Source organism: Oreochromis aureus, linkage group 2, assembly GCF_013358895.1.
Source record: "Oreochromis aureus strain Israel breed Guangdong linkage group 2, ZZ_aureus, whole genome shotgun sequence".
In the NCBI taxonomy this organism is placed as follows: Eukaryota; Metazoa; Chordata; class Actinopteri; order Cichliformes; family Cichlidae; genus Oreochromis; species Oreochromis aureus.
Window position 1 is genome coordinate 8,214,173 of NC_052943.1, and position 12,850 is coordinate 8,227,022.

Sequence of the window (12,850 nt, forward strand, 5' to 3'; positions counted from 1 at the left end):
CACCACAGACAGCACGTTTGCTGAGAGTGTGGGATCCAGCTGCCTGAGTGCGGCCCGTCTGAGTGCCTATCTCCCCCAGAGTAGCCACGACTCAGCCAATTACAGCAACAATCAGTTGGAAAACAACCAGGCGGCTGCTGCCAAGATGGCCAACCTCCAGCTCAATAACTACACTCAGCTCATCCCCTGCTGCTCCTCCACCTCTTCCTCCTCCACATCGTCCTCATCTGCTTCCACTGGATTCATTGTCCCAAGGGTGGTCCGGGGTCTCTCTTCTCCGCTGGACAATGATTTGCACTTTCACCTCATCCGTGGCTCTGATGTAATACTCTCTGCAGACCGTTCAGCTGCTTGCATTCATTTTCTGGACAGCAGTCGGACTCTGGTGTTCACTGACCGGCCCTTTCACGTAGGTGAGACTTTGTACGTGGAGGTTGGCCACCTGGGCCTGCCATACTTTGGGGCGTTGTCATTTGGTTTAACATCCTGCGACCCAGCTAATCTACATGCTGGGGACCTGCCAGCAGACCCTGAAGTTCTTCTGGACCGCAAAGAGTATTGGGTGGTGCACCGGGTCTTCCCGATGCCTTGCTCTGGAGACGTGCTCAGCTTCAGTCTGCTGCCCAGTGGAGAGGTGCACCACGGGGTGAACGGAGTGGGACGTGGCAGGCTGATCTGTGTGGACTCCTCTCAGGTCCTGTGGGCCTTTTTCACCCTGCATGGGGCTGTTAACAGACTCAGGATACTTGGTACGTGTATTTAAAGCAGCACACAATCGATATCAAGAATCACACCCCAATATTTATTATTCCCTTTGCACTGTAATTCCTAATGTCCTTGAATTTTATTAAGGAAATGAATCCACTTAGATGAGAAGGAAAAGGAGAAAGAAAAACAAAAAGTACTAAATAAAAAAGTTACAGGTCTTAGGCAATACCGCTGGATTACATAAAAAAGGGTGCAATGTTTCGTAATGTGCCTCGATTGATGTCACTTGAGTCAGTGTCATTCAGGGCTAAGGGCTACTAGCATGAAGATGAAATAAATATCTAAGGGTAAGGAGTTTTTAAAGAAGTTGCCAGACCTCTGTAGCTTACTCCTCATCCCTTTGAGGCTGCCAGTTCCAGACTACATTACCATAGACTGTAGGGACTTGCCCACCACAACTTCACCAGTTTGTTTGCCAACATGCATTTGCAGCCTTGACTTTAGCAGTACCCAGGGTTAGATGAAATAAATTATTTTAAGTTAGACGTTATCAGCTAATATTAGCAAGCTTGGTGAGCAAGTTATATCCATATGTCTACGGACTGTGGTGGTGCATCGGACAGACACTTGCTCTTTGGTGCCCACATAAAAAAGAGATTACTAGAATTTCACTCACTGAAAAACTTGATTTCTTGTACTGTCTGCAAGCACAATTATTTCAGTTCACTTGTATTTATAAAGTGCCAAATCTTAACAACAGTCCCCTTAAGGCACTATTGTAAGGTAAAGACCCTACAATATTAGAGACAGAATCCTAACAATCAATCGGCTCTTGGCGACAGTGGGAAGGAAAAAACTCTCTTTTAACAGGAAGAACCAAGCTTAGGGAGTGGCAGTTGTCTGCCATTACTTATTGGGGTTGAGTTGAAAGAAAAAAAGAAAAAGAGAGCATAGGGAGACAGGACTAAAAACACACTTTGGAGAGAGAAAACAAGATTTAATGACATGCAGCACTGGTGTATAAACACATGGGGAGTGGAGGAGAAATGCTCCAACATCCTGAGCTTATAGCAGCATAACTAAGGGATGATTCAGAGTCACCTGATTCAGCCCAAACTCAAAGCTTTATTATAAACGAAAGCTTTAAGCCTAATCTTAAAACTAAACAGGGTGCCTGTTGCCTGAGTCCAAACTAGGAGCTGGTACCACAGGACAGGGGCCTGATAGCTGAAAATGCTGCCTCTTATTCTACTTTTAGAAGCTCTAGGAACCATAAATAAGCCTTCCCTCTGAGAATGAACTGCTCTATTAGGATAAAATGGTATCATGAGGTCTTCAACAATATGATGAGGCCTTTTAAAAGCTTTGTATGTAAGGAGATGAGTTTTAACTTCAATTCTCAGTTTAAATGGAAGCAAGAGAAAAGAAACCAATATCCAAGAAATATGGTCTCTCTTTCTCGTCCCTGTTAGTACTCTTGCTGCAGCATTCTGATCGACTGAAGGTTTTTCAGTGAACTTTCAAAACAGTCAGATTGTAATGAAATACAACAGTTCAGCCTAGAAGTAATGAGTGCAAGAATTAGGTTTTTCAGCATCACTCTAAGAGACGGTGTTTCTAATTTTAGAGATATTGTGCATATGAATGAAAGCAGAAATAAAACCAGGTATCATCTATTAAGCAAAGAAAATATATGCCATATATTCTAATAATATTGCCTAAAGGAAGCATTCATAACATAAAAAGTAGTGGTCCCAGCACAGAACCCTGTGGAACTCCATAATTAACTTTAAAGTCTTGTTCACATGCACAAATAACTCCACAGCTGGGCATATTGTTAGTGAGGAATTTGCATTAAAACTACATCACAAAACATCAACAGCAACTCCAAAAAATGGTTAAGGACTCCATTTACAAGTGCAGTGTAGCAGATAGCCACCTGCTAAGCTTGTCATTTTCAGAATTTCTCAAAACTTTGGGTATAAACTTGTTTATGTTATGTTTGAAAAAACTGCATTAAAGAGAAGGCACAAAATAACAGAGATATCATGTGATCAAACTTTCTCTTGTTCAGTCATGACTGAGAAGTTGCCTGTTGTTTTCCCACTCAGCAAATAGGTTACGCCTTTAGCCTGCGCATGTGTCATTTCCCGTGTTTTGTTTTTTTGTAAGCGTATTCATTTGGACTGAGTGAGTTTCCAGCTAAGCCCCCAACAGCATGTCCTTACTTGTTTCACTGACTCTGAATGTCCAAAGTTTAAATAGGAAACAACTTTCAAAGTCACATGTCTCATGAAACAAGCAGACTAATGAACAAATCCAGGCAGAAAGGGAAGTGAATCTAAGTCTATAGTTCCTGGCCTATAATCTCCAAACAAAATGAGCGTGGGAGAGTAAAAAAAAAACTATGTGATACCTCTGGTTCTTCTGTGCACAGTGATACTGTCTGTGGCATGCAGTGCTGTATATGTGGAGACAAGCTTATGTAATGTACAGAACAAGAGTGGCATCAATCTTCATATTCATCTCTTTGACACAAAACAAATGATCATATTTCTGTAAAATGTTTTGCTTTAGTACTAAAATAATGAAAGTCTATTCTAGCCCCTACAATTAATTTTTCCCAGGCTGAAGGAATCTGAAGGCATTTGAATAGTTTACGTCTATGTGAGCTTGTTCAGCCTTGAGCTGTGACCTCTCTGTCCTAGTCTCATTTTTAGCGGTTTCTGATCCCTCGATTTCCTCCTAAAAGAAAAAGAAAAATCGGTCCATGAAGGACACATGCATATCTAATCTGACTGATTAGACATGGTCAGGATAAATCCTAAATCTCTAGTGTTACTGTCAAACATTTCAAGGGCACAATGCCCCAGAACATACCAGCCGCACAGGTCACCTATAAAAGCCACTACATGAGTTCAGTTATATGGAGTTTGTTCATGTGTATTTATATTTGCGACACAGGAACACTGCAGTCCAGTCCTCCTTCTACATCCCCCACCACTTCACAGAGCAGCAGCCCAGATGATAGTGACTCAGACCTGGCATTCAGTGTCAACAGATCCTCCTCTGCCTCTGAATCCTCTCTGGGTAAGTTGCCAAATGTTGACAACATACCCAAGGCTACAATGTATATAGAAACCCTCTCAAGATCACTGTAATATGGGTTTGTGTGGCTTCTTGTATTATGTAGAACCAACAATCAGTTGATTAAGCCCCAGTAAACTCTGCTGCTGTATTAACAACTGATAATTTAGCAAATCTTTAGGTCTCAGATTAAGATTGGCTCATAAATTAAAAAGGCATGTAAAAGTAGACATAAAACTAACTCATTCACAAACGAATAAAAGCAGTAGTAGTGCTGATCTGAACCTGGAATTTTCTTCCTATAACAACATGACCAAAAGGTATCTGTCTGCATGCGCCCGTGTCTGCTCTATTTTAAAATACCCACATATGTTTTCTTGCTTTTTCTCCAGTGACTGCTCCCAGCTCGCCTCTCAGTCCTCCCACCTCTCCGGCTCTCACTGCCTCAGAACTGCCCTCTGCAGGAAAAAACGGAGAATGCACCGTTTGCTTTGACCAAGAGGTCGACACAGTCATCTACACCTGCGGACACATGTGCCTGTGCAACGACTGCGGGCTCAAGCTGAAAAGACAGATTAATGCCTGCTGTCCGATATGCCGGAGGCCTATCAAAGATGTTATCAAAACATATCGGCCGTGATGGCTCAAAAGTTCAAACAGGTGAGGTGACTTCCGCTGTGGGATACCACCTGTTGCTCCTTCTCAGGCTTTGCTGTACATGGATCTTGATCCCAACTGGAGATTAGCCACACTAGGACATAACTGTGCCTATCAGATTTTATATCTTGAGACAGACTGAACTGTGTTGAGGCTCATTTTTAATACACAGTATCCATACATGAGCACCTGGATTCTGGCTGTGAAGGAAGAGATGAAACCCGTGCTCCCGTTTTGTATTTCCCATGTGATGTCACATCTATTCGTTGATCAGAAAAAGCCTCTCCTGAATATCTCGTTTGTCATTGTCATCGTCCTAGAATTATGTGTGCTTCAGCAGAATATGCGGACCATCGTCTATGACTTCTAGTGCCTTAGATTTTTGTCACATAATGTGTCCAAGTAATTATACTAACAATCCTAGCCATATTTCCAATGTACAGTACTGAAAGTTTGTGGTGGAAAAGGGCACAGAATTTATGCAATAAAAGTTGTAGTAGTAGGTAGAAAGAAGGTTCTAGTAGTATATATGAGTGTGTTGGAATGGAATGTTTGAAAAGTGTAATAGAAAGGACCCGGCTTTGCACAACGTGAGATTAATAAAATGATTTAAGTGTGTTTAAGTGTGTCGCCTTTCTTATTAACACTTATACAGAACTTTAAAAAGCACCCATGATCTGATGAGGTTGTGTAATCAGAGTTCAGTTTTTAGAAATGTAGTTTTGTATAGCAATACATTGTACTTTTTATTGTTTAATATTGCAGAAATGTTTATAGTATATAGAAATTTTTATGATTTTACAAATTGTAGTACAAAAGGTCTTGAGACACCCCTAATTTCTTTATATTTTGCTAGGAAAATGGGAAGTAGGTGTCAGTCATTTATTGACTATAAATCTAGTGATTTAAACATGCATGGCAACACAGCACAGAAGGCAAAAACAGAGCTTGTACAGTTCTAACAGGCTTGAAAGTTATTATTTGGTGTGACAACCTTTATTCTTCAACCCAGTCTAAACTCTTAGACAAGCTTTCTTGTAGTTTCTCCAAGTAGTCTTCATTCCATCAGACCTGTTGCCACCGATATCAGTCCAGTTCTTGTACTTGGCATACCTCACCCTTTTCTCCCTGTTTCTCTTCCTTATGAATGGCTTCTTGACAGCCACCCTTCCACTGTGACCATTTCTGATGAGGCTTCAGTGAACAGTAGATGGATTACTTGGATGGGTCAGCTGGATCTCTCAAGTCCAGCAAATCCAGGCCTTTGCTGGATTTTGCCGTTTTCTTAAAGTCCTGACTTTCAGATACTATTCATCTGCATAGATAGTTTTTATGTCCGTCACTTCTACTTGTACAGTTACCTCCAATTTTTTTTAATGACACACTGGACACAATGCAGAGATTTGGGAACCACCTTGTTGGTGTAAAAATACAGTTTTATGTCTGTCAAACTGTCTTTGGCAGTTTTTGTACCTTCAAAAAAAAAAAATTGGAATAACTGTTTTTTTGCGACAGACTGTTAACAACAAAGTGCCTGTAGAGCCATCTATCCATTCCCTTCTGCTTATCCTTATCAGAGTCGCAGTGGGGCTGGATCCTATCCCACCTAGGGTACAGCCTGAACAGATCGCCAGGGCCAACACTGAGAGACAGACAACCATTCACACTTATAAGCAGTTTAGAATTAACCTAAACCCACTCACCCCATGTCTTGGGAGGAAGCCAGAATACCTGGAGAGAACCCACGTAAACACAAAAGCATGCAAACTCCACACAGAAAGACCACAAAAGGCCCAAGCCAGATGGTGGATTTGAACCCAGGACATTCTTGCTATGAGGCATTAGTGCTAACCACTGCTCTACCATGCTGCCGAAGGCCAACTGATGTTATTTAAAATTGGTTCTTTGCTAAGTTGTCTGTTACGTTTAGACACAAAACTGGTTTATCCATTGAGTTTATTGCATTTTTTTTCTTGAATGATCCACAGGTCAGTATGTGGTGCCTTAAGAAACCAAACAAAACATTCCTCTGAAATGGTCAGGTACAAGGACTGGACAGAAAACGAGTGAAAAAGGAACCAAAGAAAAACTTTAAAAAGCTTCAGAAAGCCTGGAGAACAGCACATGTGCAATGAGGCTTCATTCTTTTTCCCCTTCTAAGTCAAACCAAAATACATGCTGTGGTTATACTGTGGACATGACATCAGTGAGATGCTAATTACTCTCCAGCTCTGTCATGGGTATATAAATATGAACCTCGTTGGTAAGTGGTTAGCCAGAAGCTCATAGTTTAAAAATCACAAGTTTATGGGTTTATGGTTGTGGGTTTGTTTTGGAGTGGCTGAAAATCAAATGCTGTAAGTAGGGCCAAATGTTCATGATTTTCTCAAAAGTTGCCAGAGAATATAGTTACAGTCAAGCAGCTAACATCAAATAAAAGGTAATGTTGCTGCAACTATATGTTAACCAGTGATTGAACCAGACAGAGAAGCTATGCTTAGGGTATATTCTATATAGGGTATATATTTTAGAAAACACAAAATCTCTAAATTTACATATAAGCAGAAAAGAAAAGAATAGATAGATAGATAGATAGATAGATAGATAGATAGATAGATAGATAGATAGATAGATAACCAGACAACTGTTAGAATTCATATTATGGCAAGAACCAATCAGCTAAGTAAAGAGAAATGACAGAAAAATCATTACTTTAAGAACTGAAGGTTGGTCAGCCTGGAAAACTGCTAAAACTTTGACTGTGTCCACAAGTGCAGTCGAAAAAACCATCAAGAGCTATGCTGAAAAGCGCTCACATGAGGACGGCCCAGGAAAGGAAGAATAAGACACTCTTTTGTTTTGTTTTTGTAGCCATTTCTCCAGTTGCTGGGTTTAAAAAAATGGGGGTTTTAATTTTTGTGAACAAGACCTTCTCATGGAATGATGCTACTGATCAGCCAATCGGTGGCATGCAGTCTGATGATGTCACACTTTAGTACCTGCCCACATCACTTAGAACCGAGCAGCGGTGAGCAGGTGCTAAAAAACTTTCTTGGTACTAGTAAGGTGACCAACCGTCTTCTTTTTTTCCACTTGTTGGCTTGTAAAAGCCTATATGACATTTTTTTATTTCACCATTCATTAACCGCACAGAGAAGGCATCGTTTAAATTTACTTTTTTTTTTTTTAAACAAACAGTTAAAGTTCTTCATGACTGGGCCAAGTGTCCTCTTTTTTTGGAAATCAAATATGGTCACCCTAGCTACTAGGTACTATGACCTAATGGAAAACCGTGAAAACTGTGGTGAATGGTGCCAAGTCGACCTGAGTAGGTACTAATGGAAAAGGGGCTAAGGAGTCACCTCTACTGCTAAGGATAAATTCATCTGAGTCACCAGCCTCAGAAATGGCAAGTTAACAGCACTTCAGATTAGAGCTCAGATAAATGTCACACAGAGTTCCAGTAGCAGACACATCTCTACATCAACTGTTCAGAGGAGTCTTCACGAATCAGGCCTTTATGGTCAAATAGCTGCTAACAAACTACTACTAAGGAAAAGCAACAAGCAGAAGAGATTTGTTTGGGCCAAGAAACACAAGGAATGGACATTAGACCAGTGAAAATCTGACCTTTGGTCTGATGAACCCAGATTTGAGATCTTTGGTTCCTCCTGGTGTATCTTTGTGTGACGCAGAAAAGGTGAAAGGGTGGTCTCTACATGCATGGTTCCCACCGTGAAGCATGGAGGAGGAGGTATGAGGTGTGGGGGTGCTTGCTGGTGACATTGTTGGGGATTTATTTAAAATTGAAGGCACAGTGAACCAGCATGGCTACCACATCATGCTGCAGCCACATGCCATCCCATCTGGTTTGCATATACTTGGACCATCATTTATTTTTCATCAGGACAATGACCCCCCCCCAACACACACACATATATATGCGTGTGTGTGTGTTTGTGTTTGTGTGTGTGTAGAGAGAAAGAGAGAGAGACTGTAAAGAGGTATTTGTCTTTTTAAAGCCTGGCCTCTCTTAATGGTAGTGGGAACCTTTTATTCCAGGCTGAATTTTGGCTTCCTCCTCTATAATGAATGACACTGTAGAATATTAAAATATGTGATGACTTTTACAGTCAAGCAAAACAGACTACCGAAAACTTGCTTTGATCAGACCTGCTGCAGAGCCTGAAGCTTTTTTGGGGATGAAAACAAGTCTGACTCCTGAAAGTCCACAGTGTCAGCTTCTCTGACTTTTATTTGGGGAGTCGATGCCCATATTATTTTGTGTGTCACATTGGCTCCATGGTGCATATTACAGTCACATTCCCTCTCTTTACCCCCCTCAGACCTGACATTTTTATTACATTTTACCTGACCCTCCAGCCACTCTCTTATTCTTCCACTTTCAGCTGCTTTTTTTAGGGGTCATCATAGATCATCTGCCTCAATCCCATCCTATTTCCAGCATCCTCCTCTGTCTCATCAACACTCCGGATGTCTTCCTTCTCTACATCCAGGAGTCTTCTCTCTGTCCTCCTGGCTGGAAGCTCCATACTTAATATTAATATTATGTCTCTCTAACTTTGTCTCCAACTGCCCTAGACCTGAGCTGTCCCTATGATGTACTCATTTCTAAACTTGTCCGTTAGAGGTGGGCGGATCGATAGTATCAATACCAAAGCTGGTACTGGCATCAGATCAATACTAGCATGATAGACTTCATAGTTTGTTTCTATCCTCTAGGTTTGGTATCCAAAGTCCTTTAGAGACAAGTACATTTACACTTCAGATCTCCAAAAAAAGTCCAAAAAAGACAGTTTCAAAATACACAAAAAGCAGAAATGTGTGTTTTGTTGTGTTAGCTAATTATTGTGGAAAGTAAAATTACAGTTATTTAGTGGTCATTAAAATGTGTTCAGAATTGATGAATCATCATTAATTTGCAAATAAAAAATGATTACTCATCTCTTAGGTCATGACACATGCTGTCCCCTACATGAGCTGCCTTTATAAGTCAAAAGAATCGGTAGTGGTATGAGCAATACTGGCCCTGTATTTACTTGCTATCGGATTGATATCATAATTTGCAGTATGGCACAGCACTAATAACCGCTCCCAATAAAAACCTTGACGTCTTCAACTCTGCCACCTTCACCTCCAGCTCCTGTCTTTTTCATCGCAGCAGGTCTCAGTACCGTCTTGTAAACCTTCCCTTTCACTCTTGCTGTTACAGATCACCCCTGACACTTGTCTCCACCTACTCCACCCTGCCTGCACTCTCTTCTTCACCTCTCTTGTGCGCTGTCTCTAAGTGCAGCAAACATTTAAGTGACCACTGGAGAACATGTTTTTCTTTCTTTCGCTTTTAGGGCATTTTCTTCTGCAGTCACACAGATATAGTTCAGGCTTATAACTCAGAGTCTCCATACTGAGATATCATTGTTAATTTCAGCAGCATCATATTGGGAGCTTCTCACATCAGTGCAAGTGAGCAACAAAGCCTCTATGTTTAGGAATTTGAAATACTTTCAGCTATGAATCCTAGATTTATTCACATCTATGGATATAAAGCATTATTAAAACATTGTCATAAAAGTGGGTAGTATAAATCCCTCCACTGAGTCTGCATTTTTGGTCTGTTTCTTTTAAGCAAATGCTTCACAGTGGGCTTAAAAGCATCACCATTCATACCCGCAATATTCACGCTGATGGAAACTGTCAGTTCAGAAGTACTTTCAGTCTGCCGCTGCATCAAGCTGACACATTCAGTTCAGTGCAAAACTAGCCAGTAAAGGCACTGCACAGAAGGTTGATGGTTCAGTAGTGGATATTGGATATTTGAGATAGCCAGTTACGCTCCAGTAGGACTGAGAAAGAGGCCTCGGCCTTACTGAGATTGCAGTGTTTCTAAATGCACCTTGGGTCCAATCTTGTCCCGATCCACCCCAAGTGGAAACTCCTTTTGTGTTTCTGGCTCAGATGCTGAATAGCAACACCTCATCCGCTTGTTGCTTCAGGAATTTCACTTACAGGAAAGGGTTTAAAAAAGACTGACTATCTGTCCAACCCTTACTGACTGACATTTCTCCGGTGTGGGGATGCTGTGATTTTATATCTGTGTAGATCTCTCTCGCCTTCTCGCTGAGAGTGCGTGGGTGTTTGTGTGTCTGATGCTGAAGCAGGTGGGGCGCTGTGATTGTTCCATTTTGAAGAGCTAGCTGCCTGTGGATTGAAGAAATGTAGGACAGCAGCCTTTTAAACTCAAGCTGACTTCCACCGCAGCCCCTCTCCTCGTCTCTGCCACTCCCACCATTAAGCCAGCAGTTAGTTGAGTGCACTGTCACGGGAGATTTTCTGTCACGAGCAGAGAAACTATGCAAACGTGGATTCGATTGTTAGTCGAGACTTTAGCTTTGTGTAGCAGTACACTGTAAATACGGAGCATCTCATAGTGGTTTAGTAGAAGTGAGAAGTTCTTTTTGGTTGAGGAACTGGGTTATAAAGTTTTTTTGTTTTCCTTTTACTGTTCAGGAGGTTTGTAGCTGCTGAGTGAACTTTTGTGCTGTTTTGGGCATTGCTCATAAATCCATCACTTTGAACTCTGATTCGCATCTGGCACCAGACTGGGACATGTGCGGGGAGTCACACAGCATTTTATATGAGCTATACGGTTTTCCCCAGGCCAGTCACGTAGCACTGAGATATCTGAGGTCTTTTTTTCGATATGGTTTTGAGAAGGAAGCGACACACCTTGAATAAGAATGAACTGAGGAGAGTGAGGGGAGCTCCACAGCCAAAAGCTACTGATTAGTTTAATTATATTCTCGAGGTGGGACAGACTGTTCTGTGATAAAAACATTTGGTGCTGCAGATCTCTGTGTGTGCATGGACTAAATGCCTCTGCTACTGGTTTTGTAGAGGACCAATAGCGGTGACAGAATTTGTAAGAGGGCTTCCAGTGCTTAGCTAGGCAGTAAAATGCATCAGCGTAAACAATAATAAAAGTTTAAAAGCAAAATAATACAATGCAAGTGGGAAATATGAAAAACATGATGTCATTTATATTTCCTTAGCTGGAAAAAACAAGAAGAGTTGCCATTGTGTTGTCAGCGTATGGTGAGGACAGAGCTCAGCCTCAGCTGCTCAAACCGCCACTCTGCACCCTCTGGCATCCTGTGATCACCTCATGCTTACAGACACACTGATTGAGAACTGCACCGTTCTCTCCACATCTAAAGGGACACAAATTCAAGTGCACTGCAGGGGAAATGTGACCAAATGTGAGACTTTGTATACATCATATATATTCATGCCACTTTTATGATACTCTTCAGAACATTTATGTAGTAATTCTATAGAGCTCTTAGACTATAACATAGGTAGACTAACTCAATGCACAAATGGATGTCACAAATGGATTTGTGCAACTAAGGGCTGCATGCGACATTATATCTATATCTATATCTATATCTATATCTATATCTATATCTATATCTATATATATATACATATATATATAATAATGAAATCATTAGCTTCTGTTTCTCTGTATGCATCTGACTGTAAGAATGTCTTCCGGACACATGAAGGCGCCATTTCCATGCACATGGAGGTTCTCTCGATCCGCTGGATGCTCTCACAATAAAGGCTCTTACAAATCATGTGTCACTTTGGCTCCACGGTGAATATGCTAGTCACAGTCCCTCATTTTTTCAGATTTAAAAATAAGCAGCACTGCCCTGGCCACGATTCTCCACAGCCCCCGTGTCCATTTGGATCACACGAGTTGTTATTCAGCAAGAATGGCACACCACAGCGGTTCAGGAGGCAGAGGATATTTTTAGATTTTGAGACCCCAGACTTTATTCTCGCAGATTTTTATTTTTCTTTAAATATTTTTTTAAGTGATGAGCTTCAGTATTTAAGTTGAACGGAGGTTGTGTTGCTCACAGTGCTCCCAGAGCCATCAGACTCCGTGTTGCTGTGTGTGCGCACGCTTTGCACCCTCGCATTTCCATTACGCACAGGACAGCGCTCACATGCCTCCTGGAAGAGCTACCCTGTCAGAATGGAGCGGCGCGCAGCAGGAGCCTCTGTGACTGACCACACTGAGAGCCGCCGTGAAACTCGAGCTTTCCCAACCTTTCTCACCTCCTTATTTCCCCCCGGATGGGCAAAGCGTGTCACTATTCTAAAGATCATGTCAGGACTCTCATCCTCTCAGCCTTCTAGTACTCCACAATCGGGGGAGTGTGGTTTCATGCGCAAAGAAGTTCAAGACTCCCTCCCGTGAAGTCATTTTGCGTTTTTGGTTTGTGCTTCTTCTTCTTCTTTATTTTACATTTTCATCTAAACACTTGTAAGCCCACCATGGCAGCTGCATCCTGAGGAGGTGTTG

The 12,850-nt window shown here is 41.6% G+C and overlaps 1 protein-coding gene across 5 annotated transcripts in view; it reads left to right on the plus strand.

Annotated features, from left to right (window-relative positions):
- neurl1b (neuralized E3 ubiquitin protein ligase 1B) overlaps nt 1-5,070 on the plus strand; it is a 28,859-nt gene extending 23,789 nt beyond the window's left edge. For all 5 annotated transcript variants that reach the window (XM_039616708.1, XM_039616711.1, XM_039616719.1 and 2 more), the window contains exons 4-6: nt 9-749; nt 3,673-3,798; nt 4,188-5,070. In XM_039616708.1, the coding sequence (XP_039472642.1) occupies nt 9-749; nt 3,673-3,798; nt 4,188-4,435 (1,115 nt within the window). In that variant the 3' untranslated portion in view covers nt 4,436-5,070. The remainder of the gene's footprint in view (nt 1-8; nt 750-3,672; nt 3,799-4,187) is intronic.
- Nucleotides 5,071-12,850: the final 7,780 nt, after the last annotated feature.